Source organism: Herpailurus yagouaroundi, unplaced genomic scaffold (genome assembly GCF_014898765.1).
Source record: "Herpailurus yagouaroundi ecotype Mexico unplaced genomic scaffold, PumYag 184, whole genome shotgun sequence".
Classification (NCBI taxonomy): domain Eukaryota; kingdom Metazoa; phylum Chordata; class Mammalia; order Carnivora; family Felidae; genus Herpailurus; species Herpailurus yagouaroundi.
In genome coordinates, this window is record NW_024412415.1 from 35,510,507 (window position 1) to 35,529,931 (window position 19,425).

At 37.7% G+C, this 19,425-nt stretch overlaps 1 protein-coding gene across 6 annotated transcripts in view; it reads left to right on the forward strand.

Annotated features, from left to right (window-relative positions):
* LRRC49 (leucine rich repeat containing 49) overlaps positions 1–19,425 on the forward strand; it is a 149,617-nt gene that overhangs the window by 79,655 nt on the left and 50,537 nt on the right. For all 6 annotated transcript variants that reach the window (XM_040493129.1, XM_040493130.1, XM_040493132.1 and 3 more), the window contains 2 exons: positions 7,130–7,277; positions 16,854–16,937. In XM_040493129.1, coding sequence (XP_040349063.1) covers positions 7,130–7,277; positions 16,854–16,937 — 232 coding nt within the window. The remainder of the gene's footprint in view (positions 1–7,129; positions 7,278–16,853; positions 16,938–19,425) is intronic.

Below are 19,425 nucleotides of genomic sequence, written 5' to 3' on the forward strand. Positions count from 1 at the left end.
TAGGAATACTGAGAAGGAATAACCAAGCATCACATTTCCTGATTTCTAAGCTACAGTCATCAAAACAGTATGGTACTAGAATAAAAACAGACAAATACACCAATGGAATAGAATCGAGAGCTCAGAAATAAATCTAAGTATATCGGGTCAACCAATATGGACAAGGGAGCCAAGAATACTCAATGGAGAAAGGACAGTCTCTTTAATATTCACAGGTGAAAGAATGAAATTGGACTCCTGTCTTACACCGCTCACAAAAAATAGCCCAAAATGGATTAATGACTTAAATGTAAGATCAAAACCATGAAAGTCCTAGAAGAATACACAGAAATAAACCTTCAGGACCTGTGTTTTTATTATGATTTTAAAAAAATATGATACCTAAAGCACAAGCAACAAAACAAAAAATAAACAAGTACTGCATCAAAGGAATATCTTCTGTACAGCCAAAGAAGCTATCAATGAAGTGAACAGACAACCTATGCAATGGGAAAAATATTTGCAAACCACGTCTCTCGTAAGGGATTCATATCCCAAATGTATGAAGAACTCCTACAACTCGATAGCAAAAAAACAAATAACCCAATTAAAAAATGGGCAAAAGACCTGAATAGACATTTCCTCAAAGGAGATATACAAAAGGCGAACAGGTACATGAAAAGATGTTCAACATCACTAGTTATTAGGGAAATGCAGATTAAAACCGTGGTTTTAATATAATGAGTTATCATTTCACACCTGTTAGAATGACCATCGTCAAAAAGAGAAGAGATAACAGATGCTGGTATGGATGTGGAGAAAAGGGAACCCTCGTGCGCTGTTGGTGGAATTGTAAATTCATACAACCACGATGAAAAACAGGAGGGAGAATTTTCACAAAGTTGAAAACAGAGCTACCATATGATCCAGCAATTCCACTTCCTGGAATAGGTCCAAAGGAAATGAAAACTAACTTGAAAAGGTATCCGCATCCCCCTGTTTATAGCTACATTGCTACAATAACCAAGCCATGGAAACAAGTTAAGTGCCCATCAGTGGATGAGTGGATAAAGAAGTTATGGTGTATATATGTGAATGTTGTTCAGCCATAGGAAATGAGGGAATCCTATCATTCGTGACAACGTGGATGGACCCTGAAGGCATTATATTTCACCCTAAGTGAAATAAGTCAGGCAGAGAAAGATAGTTACTGTGTGATCTCACTGATATGTGGAATCTAAAAGCAAAACCAAAACCAAGCTCACAGAAAGAGATCAGACTTGTGGTTACCAGAGGTGGAGGATGGGGGTAGGGGAGAATTGGAGGAAGAGGGTCAAAAGTCCAAACTGCCAATTATAAGATAAATTAGTACTCAAGACTAATATACAATATGATGACCACAGCTAACACTGCTGTATGACATATAGGAAAGTTATTAAGAAAGTAAAAACTATGAGTTCTCATCACCGGGAGGAAATTTTTTTTTCTCTTTTGTTCTTTCTTTTCTTTGTATTGTATGTATATGAAAAAATGGATGTTAGCTGAAGCTGTTATAGTCCTCATTTCACAATATATATAAGTCAAACCACCATGGTGATGTATGTCAATTGTTAATAAAACTGGGGGAAATTGTCTTCCTAAAATTATCTAAATATGTCTCAAAACCCATAATGAGCATATGAGTTGTGAGATTTACCTATTAGATGGTAAAGATAATCTCTAAGGTAAAAAAAATAGGAGAGGATCTTTTTACCTTGAATGGGAGAAAAACAGAAGAAATATTTAAATGTGACAATAAAAAAAGGGAACTTTAGGGGCGCCTGGGTGGCGCAGTCGGTTAAGCGTCCGACTTCAGCCAGGTCAGGATCTCGCGGTCCGTGAGTTCGAGCCCCGCGTCAGGCTCTGGGCTGAGGGCTCAGAGCCTGGAGCCTGTTTCCGATTCTGTGTCTCCCTCTCTCTCTCTGCCCCTCCCCGTTCATGCTCTGTCTCTCTCTGTCCCAAAAATAAATAAAAAACGTTGAAAAAAAATTAAAAAAAAAAAAAAAAGGGAACTTTAGTCTTACCATATACCTTGCCTTGACCTTAATTGTCAACATATAGGTTATTTTCTATACCATAAATATTCTATATCCCCTAGCTTTTCTTACACAGGAAGAAGGGATATTCAATATAGTGCCTGAATAAAGAAAGTACTCTTAGGCCTAAATGTTTACATTAGTTATTTGAATAGTCATCAAATTTTGATGATTCTAACATAATGATTTTAACTAGTTATGATTCTAACATAAATGATTTTAATGATTTTAACTAGTCTTCTCTGGGGTATCATTTAGAAAAGCGAGTATTCCCTTCTTTAAAAAATGGAAGTCTTCAGGGCGCCTGGGTGGCGCAGTCGGTTGAGCGTCCGACTTCAGACAGGTCACGATCTCGCAGTCCATGAGTTCGAGCCCCGCGTCAGGCTCTGGGCTGATGGCTCGGAGCCTGGAGCCTGTTTCCGATTCTGTGTCTCCCTCTCTCTCTGCCCCTCCCCCATTCATGCTCTGTCTCTCTCTGTCCCAAAAATAAATAATAAAAAAAAAAAGTTGAAAAAAAATTAAAAAAAAAATGGAAGTCCTCAAAAAATTAAAAATAGAACTACCATTAAGTAATTCCACTTCTGGGTATTTATCCAAAGAAAATGAAAACACTTACTTGAAAAGATATCTGCATGTTCATTGCAGCATTATTTATAGTAGCCAAGATACGGAAACAATATAAGTGTCCATGGACAAATGAATGGATGAAGAAAATGTGGGATGGATGGATGGATGGGTGGATGGACGGACGGACAGACAGACAGGGAGAGGTATATAATGGAATATTATTCAGCCATAAGATAGAACGAAATCTTGCCATTGGTGACAACACGGATAGACCTTGGGGTATAATGCTAAGTGAAATAAGTGAGACAAAGAAAGACAAATACCATATGATTTTACTTATATGGGGAATCTAAAGACAAAAACAAAAACCAACAATAAAAAAGCAAAACAGGTTCATAGATACAGAGAACAGATTGGTGGTTGCCAGAAGCAGGGGGCTGGCAGTGAGCGAAATGGGAGAAAGGAGCCGAAAGGTACAAACTTTCAGTTCTAAAATAAATTAGTCATGGGAATGTAATGTATGGCACATTGGCTCTTACTAATAATACTGTGCTGCATATTTGAAAGTTGCTAGGAGAGAAGATCTTAAAAGTTCTTACCACAAGAAAAAAATTCTGTAAAAAAGTTCTGTGACTGTATGTAGAGATGGGTATTATACTAGATATATTGTGGTGGTCATTTCACAATTTACACAGATACTGAATCATTATGTTATATACCTGAAACTAATATAATGTATATCAATTATACTTCCATTTTTTAAAAGACCCAATCAAAATCCCAGCAAGCTGATATCAATGAATGTGTTCTAAGGTTTAAATGGAAAAGCTAAGACCTTGAATAGCAACACAATACTGAAGAACACAGCTGGAGGACTCATACTACCCTATTTCAAGACTTATATTAAGGTACAATAATCAAGACAGTGTGGTATTGGTGAAAGAGTAGACATATATATAAGTAGAAAAGAATAGATGACCTAGAAATAGATTGACACAAATATAGTCAAGTAATCTTTGACAAACGAGCAAAGGCAATTCATTTGAGAAAGGGTAGTCTTTTCAATAGATGAGACTGGAAAAATAGGATATTTACATCTAAAAAAAGAATCTAGACGTAGACCTTATATGTTTTACAAAGTTTACTCAAAATTGATTGTAGACTTAAATATAATACACAAAGCTATAGAACTTCTAGAAGAAAATTTAGGCAACCTTGGGTTTGGTGATGAATTTTTAACGTTTATTTATTTTTGAGAGAGAGACAGACAGACAGAGCTCGAGCAGGAGACAAGCAGAAAGAGAGGGAGACACAGAATCTGAAGCAGGCTCCAGGCTCTCAGCTCTGAGTGTGTTTCAAGTATGTTAGCAAGCTATCAGCACAGAACCTGATGCGGGGCTCGATCTCATGGACTGTGAGATCACGACCTCAGCCGAAGTGGGTCAGTTAACCGACTGATCCACCCAGGCGCCCTTGGTGATGAATTTTTAAATAGAATACGAAGACCATGGCACATGAAAGAGAACATTGATAAGTTGAACATCATTAAAATTAAAAACTTCTGCCCTGTGAAGACACTTTTAAGAAAAATGAGGGGCACTTCGATGGCTCAGTCGGTTGAGCATCCCACTTCAGTTCAGGTCATGATCTCACGGTTCGTGGGTTCGAGCCCCGTGATGGGCTCTGTGCTGACAGCTCAGAGCCTGGAGCCTGCTTCGGATTCTGTGTCTCCTCCTCTCTCTGCCCCTCCCCGGCTCACGCTCTGTTTCTCCCTGTCTCTCAAAAATTAATAAGTGTAAAAAAAATTTTTTTTAAAAAGAAAAATGAAAAGGCAAGTCACAGACTAGGAGATATATGTGCAAATCATATACCTGATAAGTTATTTGGGTATATTTGTATATATGTATATATTTATATATCCATGATATACAAAAATTAAAAACACAAGAAATAACAGGTGTTTATGAGGATGTGGAGAAAGGGGAACCCTCCCGTACTGTTGGTGGTAATGTAGCTGGTGCAGCCACTCTGGAAAACAGTATGGAGGTTCCCCAAAAAGTTAAAAATAGAAGTACCTTATGATCCAGCAATCACACTACTTTGTATTTACCCAAAAAACATGAAAGCACTAATTCAAAGGGATACATGCACTCTGATATTTATAGCAGCATTGTATACAATAGCCAAGATATGGAAGCAGCCCAAGTGTCCATCGACTGATGAATGGATAAAGAAGATGTGGTATACACACACACACACACACACACACACACACACACACACGCACACACACACACACAATGGGATATTATTCAGCCATAAAAAAGGAAATCTTGCCATTTGCAATGACATGGATGGAGCTAGAGAGTGCTATGCAAAGCGACATAAGTCAGAGACAAACACCCTATGATTTTACTCATATGTGGAATTTAAGTAACAAAGCAAACAAGCAAAGGGAAAAAAAATGAGAGAGAGAGGCAAACCAAAAAACATACTCTTAACTATAGAGACCAAATTGATGATTACCAGAAGGGAGGTGAGTGGGGGAATGGGTAAAATAGGTGATGGGGATTAAGGACTGCGCTTGCCGTGATGAGCACAGGGTGACGTATGGAAGTGTTGAATCACTAAATTGTACACCTGAAACTAATATTACGCTGTGTATTAACTAAATGGAATTTAAATAAAAACTTAAAAAAAAAGATACAGAGATGGCAAATGCATATGAAAAAATGTCATCCTTTGACATTAGGAAATTGCATATTAAAACAATGAGACCTCTACACACCTTTTGGAGTGACTATTATAAAAAAAAAAACACCTGACATATAGCAAATGCTGATGAGAATGCGGAGCTGGTAGGAATGCAAGATGATACAGCCACTTTGGAAGACAGTTTGGCAGTTTCTCATAAAGCTAAACTAGTCTCACTATATAGTCCAGCAATTGCACTCTTAAGTATTTACCCAAATGAGTTGAGAACTCATGTTCACTCAAAAACCTGCAGACAAATATTTATAGCAGTTTTATTTATAATCACGAAAATCTGGGAGCAACCAAACTGTGGTACATCCAGACAATGACATATTAGTGATAAAGAGAGAGAGAGCATGTGCTGTGAAGACACAAAAAGACACGGAAGAAGCTTTTTTTTTTTAATGTTTATTTTTTTGAGGGAGAGCGTGAGTCGGGGAGGGTCAGAGAGGGGAGGACAGAGGATCCAAAGTGGGCTCTGCGCTGACAGCAGGGGGCCCAGTGTGGGGCTTGAACTCACAAACTGTGAGATTATGACCTGAACTGAAGTCGGACGCTCAACTGACTGAACCATCCGGGTGCCCCAAGACATGCAAGAACCTTAAATGCAAATGGCTAAGTGACAGAAGTCAGTCTGGAAAGGCTATATTCTGTATGGTTCCAACTATATAACATTTGGAAAAGGCAAAAACTGTAAAGACAATAAATAGATCAGTGCCAGAGATTCAGGGAAAGAGGAGGAGGGTTGAAGTAGGGGATTTTTTTAGGATCATGGAACTATTTTGTATGATACTTATGCATTTGTCAAAACCCACAGAACTTTATAGCACAGAGTGAACCGTAGTATATGCAAATGTAAAAATAATATTTAGGAGGTTAGAGGATCCAGGGAAGGAATGAATATAGACTATGACAAGAGAAGCTAACTGTATTTCAAATGTATGAACCAACCCCCCTTGAAGGGGTGAGGGGGGGAGGTGTTGACCTAAGTAACTTTGGAATGAGTATGTAAGACTAAATGCTAAAGGAATTACACATCACAGTTATACTTTAGTTAACAAAGTTGTTTCCTGTGGGGGTTCAGGTTGAAAAATGCTGATACCACTATGCATATATTCTGGAATTAAACAATTAAATAAATGGATGAGATGGTGGGAGTCAGATTTCTCTTTGTTGGAGTAGGAATTTACAGATAAGTGAGGGAAAGAGGCTAGAATGATCCTTTTGATAATAGAATTGGGGTACATCAGTGTGAATTCATGTTTAGCCTAACATAGACATAAATGATTAAATATTATAGGTGTTTGTATACACACATGTTAATATTCACACATACATGTCCTTGCTCTGTTGGCAGAGGGCCTGAAAAAAATGACACCCCAGGAGCAAAAAGTATATCCAGCCACCAGATCTTTGGTTCCATAGCCTTCTCCAATAAAAGGAACCATGGCTCCTTCGAGAAATGGCTGATTCTAGGACTGGGGTCGAAAATACATAATACGAGTCTAGAGAATCTTTTAGTGCCAGAAAGCAAGGGATGAATTAATTAATTGTAAATAATTGTGAATTAAAATGTGCTATACTGCTACAAGATGTTAATAACAGAAAAATGGGTGCAGAGTATATGGGAACTCTATGCTATTTTTTCAAGTTTTCTGTAAACCTAAAACTATTCTACAGTAACGTATAGTAAATAAATGAAAGTACTGTTGGAAGGTCTCACAATAATCCAGTGGTTTCTGTCTCTCCCGCAGTTTTGAAAGTGTTTGCTGTCTTGCTGACTCTTCTTCTCTCTCAGACATCACTTTTGATGGCAATCCAATAGCTCAAGAGTCATGGTACAAACACACTATCCTTCAGAATATGATGCAGCTGCGCCAGCTAGATATGAAGAGAGTTACGGTGAGAACTCTTGTGAAGCGCTTGCCAAATTGTCTTCCTTACTGTGGATTGGGAGATTGGGGTGCATGTTCTTTGCTCGAAATGCTTCTTGGTTTTAATAAACTATGTTATCATGACAATATAATTCATAATTATAAGTACAAATTTTTTTTTACCACCCGTCCCTTTTTTCCAATTTCATCGAATAGCGCTGTTAAATAACAGAAATTCACCTGAGTACATTTGAAAGACCTAATTGACTTTATTAATCAATTCATGAATTGGGCAGCATCCTCTGTAGCAAGTAGAGAGGTGCTCCCAGTGATTACAGAAAAAGAAAGGTTTTTAAAGGTAGAGAGGGAGTGGAAAAAGGGAAATTATTAGCAAGTTGTTGTAGGCAAGGTCACCCCTCTGAAGGGAAGGGAAGGGAAGGGAAGGGAAGGGAAGGGAAGGGGTTCATCAGTAAACTTCCTAGTGCTGATGAGAAATTTCCCAGGTTGACTGGTTACAGGTTACATTTTGGGAGGGTCAAAACTACACTTAGGTTAGGTAGTAAGTCTTGGTTTACTCACTCGTGGCCTTAACAAGTGACACTATTTTCGGTCTTCTTTCCCTCTTTCTTCTTCTTCTCCTCCTCCTCCTCCTTCTCCTTCATTCCTAACCTTTTATTTAAATTAATCATCACAACTGGTTTCCATTCTGGCTTAATACCCAACTAATAGTTTAGTTTGGAATGGATGAGTAAAAACATCATTGGTAAGTTACATAATGTGATGTTTTAAGAACGTGAGTGCCAAAGCCAGACCGCTTGAGTCTGGATCCTCGCTTGACCATATTCTAGCCGAATGACCTTTGGGGATTTACTTAACCTTTCTATATCTCATTTTCCTCAAAGTAGAATGGGAGGTCATGATTATGTCATAGAGTTGTTGTCAAGATAAAATAAAGTACTAACCCTTAGAACAGTGTGAGGCTCATAGGAAGCATCACATCGAGCTGTTGTGTGTAATGCCATACCTCTCAGAGTCATTCTCTTTTATTCGTTCTATCTGCATGTTAGGTATTTTCTATACTTAGATGTTTTAATATGGCTCCTGATCTAAGTGAAATGCTATACATGCACCTTCTAGGCATACAGTGCACATTAGCATATCATAGGTTTCAAGAAGCTCTATAACAAACTTGCCTTAATTGGTTTCGTTGCAGCCTATATTTATTCAAATATTTTCCTATCTCAGAAAACACCCATTAATGATCTCAGTTCAGTAACCCCAGAGCTAGAAAAATATCCTAAACCTCCACTTGTTTTCTGACTTCTAGACTCTGCTAATTTTAATGTGGATTTTGAGTGGTCAGCTATTCAAGTGCCAATTGACTCATTGTCTAGAATCCATTTTCACAATGTGCACATTTTACATTTCTGTCTCAGCAATATCATGGCCATCTAAGGTAGCCAGCAGATAGTTACAAGTGTTGATGAATTCGTGCATGCCAGGGGTCTTCTAGGGCTCTGCCTGTCTTTGTTCCAGCATGGAGATGAGGTTCTTTGTCCTTAGTTTCTTCAGATCTATCCTGCGAACACTGTTTCATACTTTTACCCTTATTTCCATGTCTTTCTTAATTGAACATCTTTGGTACTTACAATTGCTCTTCCTGGTGAGATTGAGATGTTTGGGGTATGAAATGATGCTAACTCATTTGTATAAATTAGTACTTAATTATATATTATGTTTCTCATAGTGAATTTCTGTCAGTCTTGCCTACCCAACTAATGTATACAATCCTTAAGGACAGAAGCCATTCTTCCTCCTTGCTCGATACATACAGATGGTCTATATACATGTTTATTTCCTTTCCTTCTCTATCTCACACAATGCTGAGAATGTAGTAGTATGCAATAAAGTCCCGACTGAGTGAAATTTATCTACTTTTATGCCTGAAATAAAGGAGAATAATGCTATATATAATCATTGTCTTTGTGCATTCCCGTGGGTTGTGTTTGCCTGGTGAGGAAATGAGAGAAAATCACCTGGGATGGGAGCAGGGCCAACTGTTCTGCTAAATACAGAGCAGCAATCCTTGTACATCTCCTCCTTCATGGTTTAATTTGAGAAATAAAAAAAATTAATGTCTTACTAAAAGCTTTCTTTGAGGTATAATTGGCATAAAATTAATTGTACATATTAACTATACAGGTTGATAAATTTCAACATGTATATCACCTGTGAAACATCACCACAGCTAAGCTTATTAATAATTCGCCACCCAGAAAAGTTTCCCAATGCCCCTTTGTTATCCCTCCTTTCCACCCTTCCCCACCCCACGGGAAAGGACCTGTGCTTTAATAAAATAATCTTTTTGCACCAAAGACATCTCAAGAAATCTTTCTTGGCCTTTGGCTCTGGACTCCATCACCATTCCAAAACCCCATCATAGTGAAGACAGGTTATAATGCAAAATGCCAAGCTAGAAAAGATAGGTTGATAGATATGTATATGTGCACACACACACACACACACACACACACACACACACACACACACGCAGCACAATAATATTGGAGGATAAAGCACCCTTGTGTCTGCCAGAGAAATAGGAAAAGTTCCAAAGGAGAAAATACTTGATGTGGGCTTGGAGAGTGGTCAAGAAGAAGAGGATGTATCTGTGGAGAGTGTGCAGGGAGGGTGGAGGCATGCATAATGCAGAGACATGTGCGGGACTGAAAGCAGTTCAACATGGCTGGGCACTGAGTGTACGTGGAGGAGAGTAGCAGGAGCAAAGGGTGTCTCACAGGCAAGCGGTAGGCTATGAAGGGCATTTTATATCACAAGAAAGAGATTAGCTTCTTTTGTTTCTGGACATAACAGGAAGCTCTTGAAGAGTTTAAAGTGGTTAAATTACAATTGCCTACTAAAAAGAGGGTCTGCCTTGGTAGCAGCCCAGGGGATGAATTGGGAAGGATAGGATGGGTGGGATGAGAAACGGAGATTAGTTAGTTACAGTGAGAGCTTCCGGGGGTCTGACCCAGAAGAATGGCATAAGATAATATGAGGTCAGGAGACATAATGTGAGTTGATGGCCTCAGGTCCTATTTTGCTTTTGTTATCTCTGTCAAGAAGAAAGGCTTATAGTCTGTTAAGAGTAGAAATAAATATTAATAGGAAGAAAGTAAAGCCTCGGATAGGTGAATAGATAAGCTTGATCTAGAGCAAGCTATCTGGAAAGGATCTGATAGTAAATATTTCAGGCTTTGGGAGCTATATAGTCTCTGTTGAACACTACGAAATTCATTGTAGTGTGAAAGAAGGCATAGACATTACATAAATGAATGAGCATGCCTCTGTTCCAATAAAACTTTATCTACAAAAATAGGTGACAGGCTGGATTTGGTCTGTGGGCTGGAGTTTGCCAGTCCTTGATCTACAGAACTGAATAAATATAGTGAATAAATAATTACTAGAAAGAATCTTTCTTTCTTTGAAAGAAACTGTGTAGAATAGTAAAGCAGCTTCACGGTAGGATGAACTGATCTGTCTTTTTATCATAAAGGGAAAGAATATAAATTTCACAAATTGTGACAGTAAACTTGATGTTGAATACGAAGGAAATCTAAATTGGATTATTGGAGGAGTTGTCAGTACTAAAGGCATTGATCACTAGGAGGCAGCAGTGGTTCACTAAAAACAATTCATGCCAGACAAGTTAATTTTCTATTTCAGATATTGTAAATCGGCTCTCTCTGTTCACTGTTTTGCTATTTCAGCCAAGCTTTTGACAAAGTCTTTTATGGTATTGCTTTGAGTAAGTTGTATGATGACAGCACAGTCAAGTGAATTTGGGATTCCAGCGTCCCTACAACACAGGAAGCAGTGGATTAAGGCCAGCCTGTAGAAGAATCTGTACTGGTGTGCCTTGAGGCTTTTTCCTCAGGCCCTTTCGATTCAATATATAAATATTTTTTAAATGTTTATGTATTTTTGAGAGGGAGAGAGAGACAGAATGTGAGCAGGGGAGCGGCGGAAAGAGAGGGAGACACAATTCAAAGCAGGCTCCAGGCTCTGAGCTGTCAGCACAGCGCTCAACACAGAGACTCGAACCCATGAGCCACGAGATCATGACCTGAGCTGAATTAGGACACCCAACCAACTGAGTCGCCCAGGCACCCCTGATTCAATATTTTTGTTAATGACTAGATGAGAATATTTCTGTTTTTCTGAGAAAGTATATAATTGACAGGAACTAGAGAACTTGGAGATCCTGATATACTGGTTAATCGAATCACAATCCCAAAGTAGCTCAATAATCTAGAACAGGGTTTGGCAAACAACAGCCTGTGGGCCAAATCTATTCTGCAGACTATTTCTGAGCAGGTCTCGGGCTAAGAGATGGTTTATAGATTTTTTTTTTTAAAGCATTGTATTTTTAAAAAATAAAAGAAAAACCATGCGTGATAGAGATCTCACGTGGCTCACGAAGCCTGAAATATTTACTATTTGGCTCTTTCCAGAAAAAATTTGCTGACCTCTAGTGTAGAAAAATAAGCATAATTTAGCAAGACAAAAATAGATAAATTGAAAATCCTGGACTTTACTCCATGACAACAAATAATCCCCAGCACAAATGCAGAGTTACGTGAGATGAGACTCAGCAAATTGAGTTACTTGTGAGATGTGATCATTAGAAGTAAATATGTTTGAAACAATATCATTTATAGAAACAATTCAGAAAAATGGAGACAGTAGTCCCCATTTTTTCTTTAATGATCAGATTTCACCTGAACTATTAGTTTTAGGGGGTGACAACGAACTAGAGTATGTCCAGAGGACCTGGCACAACTCATTGACAGAGGGGAGCCATAAGGAAGATATTACAGTGGTCTTCAAATATTTTCACAACTGTCCATAAAAAAAGAGAATAGACACATTTTGGGGGCCTAGAACAAGGACAATCGTATGGACAATTCTAGGAGGCAGAATTTTCTCCTTTTAATTTCTAAGGCAGTGTTTTTCTAACACAGGCACTATTCTCAGAATTCTGAAACAGACACGACTTCATAATTTCTAAAGTTTTCACTTCAGACCCACATTTATTGGCTTAATATGACCTTGTTTACAGTTTGCTCTCCCAAGAATTGGAACAGCCTTATCTGAGACAGAAGTGAGTTTTCTGTTTTGGTAGCCATTACTGACGCTCGCCAATACGTTCTGATTCTCCTCCTCTTTTTGACAGGTGGAAGCATTGCCCTTAACTTAGGTGTGGTTGTGCAACTTGCTTTGGCCAATGAAGTGTGAGCAGAAGTAATGTATATAATTTTCAGGCAGAAGCATTTAAAAGCCGATGTATGATTTTCACTGCTTTTCTCCTGTGGTGGTCATTGTGGACGCATGTATTGAGTTGAAGATGCCGTCAGATCACAGCACCCAGGAATACTTAGGCAGTACATGGAGGGCAGTTGTAGTGTTCTTTGAACCATCAAGAAGTAAGCTTTTGGGGCGCCTGGGTGGCGCAGTTGGTTAAGCGTCCGACTTCAGCCAGGTCACGATCTCGCAGTCTGTGAGTTCGAGCCCCGCGTCAGGCTCTGGGCTGATGGCTCGGAGCCTGGAGCCTGTTTCCGATTCTGTGTCTCCCTCTCTCTCTGCCCCTCCCCCGTTCATGCTCTGTCTCTCTCTGTCCCAAAAATAAATAAACGTTGGAAAAAAAAAAAAAAGAAGTAAGCTTTTGTCTGGGCACCTGGGTGGCTCAGCCAGTTAAGCGTCTGACTCTTGATTTCAGCTCAGGTCATGATCTCACAGTTTGTGAGCTCGAGCCCTGCGTGGGGCTCTGTGCTGGCAGTGCAGAGCCTGCTTGAGATTCTCTCTCTCCCTTTCTCTCTGCCCCTCCCCTGCATGCTCTCTCTGTCTCAAAATAAATAAACTTAAAAAAAAAAAAAAGAAGTAAGCTTTTGTCATAAGCTCCTATAACTTTTGAAGTTGTTACGGCAGCATAACCTAGCCTATTCTGCCTCCCCTCCCCACTAACATTTAAGAGCTAATATCCCTGGGCCAAGAGAAGTCAGGTGACCTGGCTTCCAGCCTTCACTCTGACATTAACTATGACCTAGAAAAATCAGTTTTCTCTGTTAAGAAAAAGGTTGTTTAAATGAAAAATATCTCTTGTAGACAAAAACTCTGATTTTAAAGTCTGTTTTAATATTTGTTGGAGTCAAGGAAGTAATGTCTTTTATAACTAACTATTCTAAAGTATATGCTTAAAAACCCACATTGCCACGTATTTTTCTAAATTCCACATAATAAATTACTGCCTATATTAGGACCACTATTATTTATTGGAGCAAAACTTCTCATATAAAATATGCATTGTTTAGAGCCTTAATAGTCTGCTAACAGAGTATAATCTACGTTATCAAACACCTATTAAATCACAGTACTTCTTAATTAATTTGAAGTCATTTCTATATTTTATCTTCACGACAGACTGAAGTCAGGAAAAAAGTATATATTTTTTGGTCCCAGATAGATCCTTTTCCTTTGCTATATAAAGGATATGGCTTTGATCCCAGACATTGAACTATTATCATGAAGATGCCAGAATTTTACAGTTTTTTCCTTCTTACCAACAGATTTATAGCTTATCTTTACAATTAGAGGTTTATTTTTGTTTCCAAGTTTAGTTACTCTATAATTATTTGGGCTGAAATATAGTCATCAGATGTATAAATTCCTTAAAACACTCAATATTTGAGTTGATTTGGCATGTATCCAGTTTTCTTAGGTTTAGCCTTCCTTTTAAAGTCCTACTGCCTTTAATAGAAGCTCAAATTCTTTTTGAAAATCTGATGAAATCATCTGTTAAGTATGTGTAATACGTGATCCATACAGTTTCCAGTACTGTTTGAAATTGGCTCTTTGAATTACCAATCTGTTTCTAGTTCACATTTTATAGATGAATCAACAATTGAACATCAATATAGTTTGCTCTTTTAAAAAGTTTGTTCTGAAACAGGTTATACTTAATAGGTTCCAAATCAGTATTTACTGAACCAGAGAGTTTAATTGTTAATCCAGCTATTTTGGGAAGCTAGGAATCAAGCTTCTGAATTTCCTATTCACTATATTTCTCCTCATAACCACTATTCAGCCTTCAAACACCAAGAATAACTATTTTCCATATTGTAAAAGACTTCAAATTCACCAAAAGTCACATTCAATTTCCATTCCCTTTAAAACAATTAAACCATATAGCAGATTACTACTGAACTTTAATAGTTTTCATATCTTTCTAAAATCAGTAAAATACATTTAAATGTGTTCTTATTATAAAAAATACTACAAATTCCATTTCTCACAAGACATGGCTTCTGATCCTGATCCTGACTTTGTCACTAGCCATGTGACCTTGTATAAATTACTAACCTTCTCAGAATATTCAGTTCTTCATTTCTAAAATTAGAGTGTTCCAATGGATGCATTTCTGGTTTTCTTTTTAGCTCCATGATAATTTTTCTTTGTGCATTTTTTATATACCTCTTTAGTCTAGGTCTTTTCTTTCTTTTCAAAAGTATTTATAATGGCTCACCCCCCAGAATACATTTTCATGGCCTCTTTCACCTTCCTTACTTCTAACATAATATATGTACTGATCAGGATAGGCTAGATTATACTGTAGTAACAATTTCTCTGACCTCAGTGGATTAAAGCAACAAGGTTTATTTCATGCTCATACTGCCTGTCTGCCCATAGTATGTGGTCTGGGAACTTTGCTCTGTGTTGTTCTCATTCCAGCACCAAGGCCTTCAAAGTACCCACCATGTGGGGCTTTACAGATCCGATAGCAGAGGTGAGAGAGAGAACAGCTATGCCATTCACGGTCTTTGAAATCTTCCTCCAGAAGTAAACACATGTTACTTTTGTTCATATGACATTGGTCAAAGGAGGCCACATAACCGCACCTAACTTTCAAGGGACAAGAATTGCTATCATACAGTATGGCCTGGACGTGGAAAGACACAGGAATACTTGGTCAACAGCTCTTGTGACTATCTGTCATGTTTTAAATCACACACCGACTTCTGGTAGGGGTGGAAATCAATACTACGTTTATGGAGGGCAGTTTGTCAACGTATCAAGAGCCCTAGAAAAAGGTGTCTTCCATTTGATTTAGTGGTCCTGGTTTTAGGAAATTATTGAACAGATCTATGAAGATGTATATTTAATAATTAATTCTTCAAACATATATTTATTGGCTATCCTGACTGTGTCAGGAGCTGACATGGTCCATACCTTCAAAGAGCTTTTGGGGTAGGACAGGAGAGAGAGAGTAGCAGAAATAATTAAAATGGAACTGGTTAAGTCCTATTGTGGGGGAAGATACGGTTCTATGAAGGTATATGGGAAAATTTTTTCTGACCTGTTTTCCAGTTGCCTGATTCTCTTTAGCTGTGTACAATTTGCTCTTCAACTCCCTTCCACTGGATTTTTTCATTTCACTTTCTGTATGTTTTCATTTCTGAAAGAGGAATCAAATGTGCTAAATTACTTTTTGTAGTTTCTATCTCTGAAGATATTTTCAAGCTTGTCTTTTCAGAAGGAAGTGTTTTCTCAAATTGTGACATCATCTTGAACACCTGCAAATCTTTTGATACTAAAATTTAAAGTTACATGGTTATAATTTGCAAAATGTGATAATCTTTAGGGGGAAAAAAGCCCATGACCCACATTGTGTATACATATAATATAGTGAACATTATAAGGTGACACAGAAACGACAAGATGTGATTTACCATGTTGGAATTGTGGCCGATTTTTAAAATTTTTTCTAAACCATAATGTTATTTTGTAGTTTTTAGAATTTAAGAAGTTAGACTGGCCAAATCAACTTAAAGAAAGTAAAAGTAGTGTATTAATGGAGAATAATTTTATTAATATTTAATATGGAGAGTTTAAAAAAAATTTTTTTTTTTTTAACGTTTATTTATTTTTGAGACAGAGAGAGACAGAGCATGAACGGGGGAGGGGCAGAGAGAGAGGGAGACACAGAATCGGAAGCAGGCTCCAGGCTCTGAGCCATCAGCCCAGAGCCTGACGCGGGGCTCGAACTCACGGGCTGTGAGATCGTGACCTGAGCCGGAGTCGGACGCCCAGCCAACTGAGCCACCCAGGCGCCCCAATATGGAGAGTTTTAAAAGGCTTTCACACTTGTTTTATTATTTAAAAGGCTCTGAATTTACATCCATAGATCAAATAAAAGTTGTGAGAAGTGTAATGCTGGTCATTTTTATCTTCATAGTAGAAAGATTTTAAGTCTTTCTATGTGAAACTGTAGTGCATGGCTCTTGAGAAAAAACTATGTAAACCTGCTCCCCCTTTCTTCTTGCTCTTTTCATTCTGTTTTCTTTCATGTATTAGCTAGGCTCAACTCACATCAACAATTGGGAGTAGAGTTAAGAACATAGTTTTTTTTACAATTGGGAAGGAAGCAGAAAACGAGACATTTTTCCACGAGCAAGTCGTACGCTTCTCACAAAGAGAACCAGGCTTGCCGAACCCAAGAAATAAAGGTTAAGTACTTCATAACACTTGTCAACACTTTTTCTTTTAGGAAGAAGAAAGGCGTATGGCATCTGTTGTAGCCAAAAAAGAGGAAGAGAAGAAGCGGGAAAGTCATAAACAATCCTTGCTGAAGGTACTTTCTCGAACGAGTGCATGCATGTGTGTGCCCGCACACTCACCTACGCCGAAACTAGCTAGCTAGTCAGCTGAAAGAGCAGTTTCCACATTTGGTAAAGTTTTCATTCCTATCAGTAGAATGTTTTTAACACTTACCCTGAAAACTTTTAGCAGTTACCTATAAATAAACCTGTGCTTCTGAATTGCGACATAATGTACAGTATAAAACACATGCAAAAGCTAGACATTTTAAAAGGAAGAGATGGAAAATAGAGCACAAGCTACAGTTGTTTTCCACACCAGTGCATCACCCTGTGTGTCCCTGCCATGTGGGCTTCATTTCAGAAGACAGTGTTAATAGACCACTGTCTTTACTGAGCTATTTTAATGAGCTCTGATACATGGGTTTCTTTTGTGATAATTGCTTCTTACATTTAAAAACTTTCTCTACTAGCCTCTCTTCTGTAGAGGTGGTAAAGATTTTGAGGATTTAGGAATTAAAATTTGTTTTAAACTAGATTTAGATAATTTAGCATATCAGATAAATTTTCCTTAAATAAAATGCTTCCTCTTAAAATATTTTACATTCGCATCACAGAAGTATGATGAATGAAGACAGCTTACAGTTTGCAGCCTGGATCATGCTCATCCTCTTCTAAAATTAAAGATATCACGCTGGTTATCATTACTCAGTCTTGTCTAATGTGGGTGCTTTTCTTTTTAAAAATGAAAATGCCGTTTAGAATTCAAAAAATGACTAGTAGGGATACAAAGTTGTACAAAATAAACTTAGGAAACAAGGGAACTTATTGGGGCGATGGAAATGTGGGTCTCGATAGGGGTATGGGTTACACAGGTGTATGCATTTGTCAAAAACGATCAAGGGGTATGCTTGAATCAATATGTCTTACTCTATGAAAACTACTCCGAAATTCACAAAAAAGAAAACCAACTTGGTCCCGACCCTCTTGGCTCAAGCCTACTACTTCAAAAGTGTTTAGAACTCTTACCCATTGTGCTACAATTTTCTCACTTGCTGTTGTTTCTAACCTCCTGACACCTCCCCAACTTTTATGTTTCCCCTCATCCCATTAATTAGATGTACCTAAGCCCTCTCTTGACATCTCTGTCATATTGATTTTAGCCAATAGGATATTAGTCTTAACTATTTTGGAATATTTCTAAGGGTTGGCCAAAAAGACACTTTGGTTTATAGGAAATATAGTTGTAGGCAATATTTTTTCAATGTGTAGGAGCAAGATTTACCATTGCCAGATGATACTATTGGTAAACTTTTGGAATAGTTCATTTACAAAAAGTAGCAGAGTTGATTCTTGAACAATATGAGTTTGAACCACACATGTGCACTTATTACATGTATTTTTTTCAATAAATACAATACAGTACTGTAAATGGATTTTCTATTCCTTATGATTTTCTTAATAACATTTTATTTTCTCTAACTTAATTTATTATATGAATACAGTATATAACACATATAACATACAGAGTATCTGTTAATCAACTGTTTATGTTATCAGGAAGGTTTCCAAACAACAGTAGGCTGTTAGTAGTTACGTTTTTGAGGAGTCCAAAGTTCTATGCAGATTGTCAGCACTCCTAACCCAACCCCTATGTTGCTCAAGGATCAACTATATTTCCTATTGTACAGCTGCTGCTTTCAGATACATAAGTGAATGAATGAATAAATGAATAAAAATACATAAGTAAATAAATAAAGCTCTCGGACCAAAAGTACATTTTTGTTTGAGCACTGGAGAATGGGAAGGAAGAAAAACAAAGAAGCTCCATTGGCGATTTAGCTTCTAAAGGCACCATTGTACGTTGAGCCTTACAAGTTGAGGCAACAAATTGCACTTGACTCCACCTTTGCACTAAAATGTTTTTCTTATATACCCGATTCAGATGCTTTCCACTGTCGGCATTTTTGGAAATGTGCCATTAAATATTTAGCCAATGTGGTTTTTACACGTTTGGGAAATTTTTATAAAAACTTAAAAAAAAAAAGAATGCTTCACTTGAAGTCACCAAATAGGACTCTTTAATTATGAGAGTTATTTAGCTTTAAAATTTTTTAGTTAGGGGAAAAGCATGGGAAATCCAGAGATCTGGATTCTACCCCTAGCTCAGATTTGAGATCACAGTACCAAAGACCCTCAGCATTTGCTGGCTATTGTTTATGCGACAACACCTATTGATCGTTAAGAAAAGTGGGTGGGTGGTTATGAAGGGACCAGAAGAGTTCATTGACACGTATCTTCTGCCTTGTTGCTTTTCTATCTTTCTGGTTTCTTTGCAACCTTGGAAATAAATGGAAGTGATGGTTACAGGATATACTGGTGTGGAATTGCTTGGATTATGAAGAATAGACTCAAGTGACAAAAGCTGAAATTTGGAATCTTCTAAAATAATTGCCACCTTAACACGGACTTGGCAATATATTGCTGTCTAGCTGTAGAGACATGTTTGTAATTGATATGCCA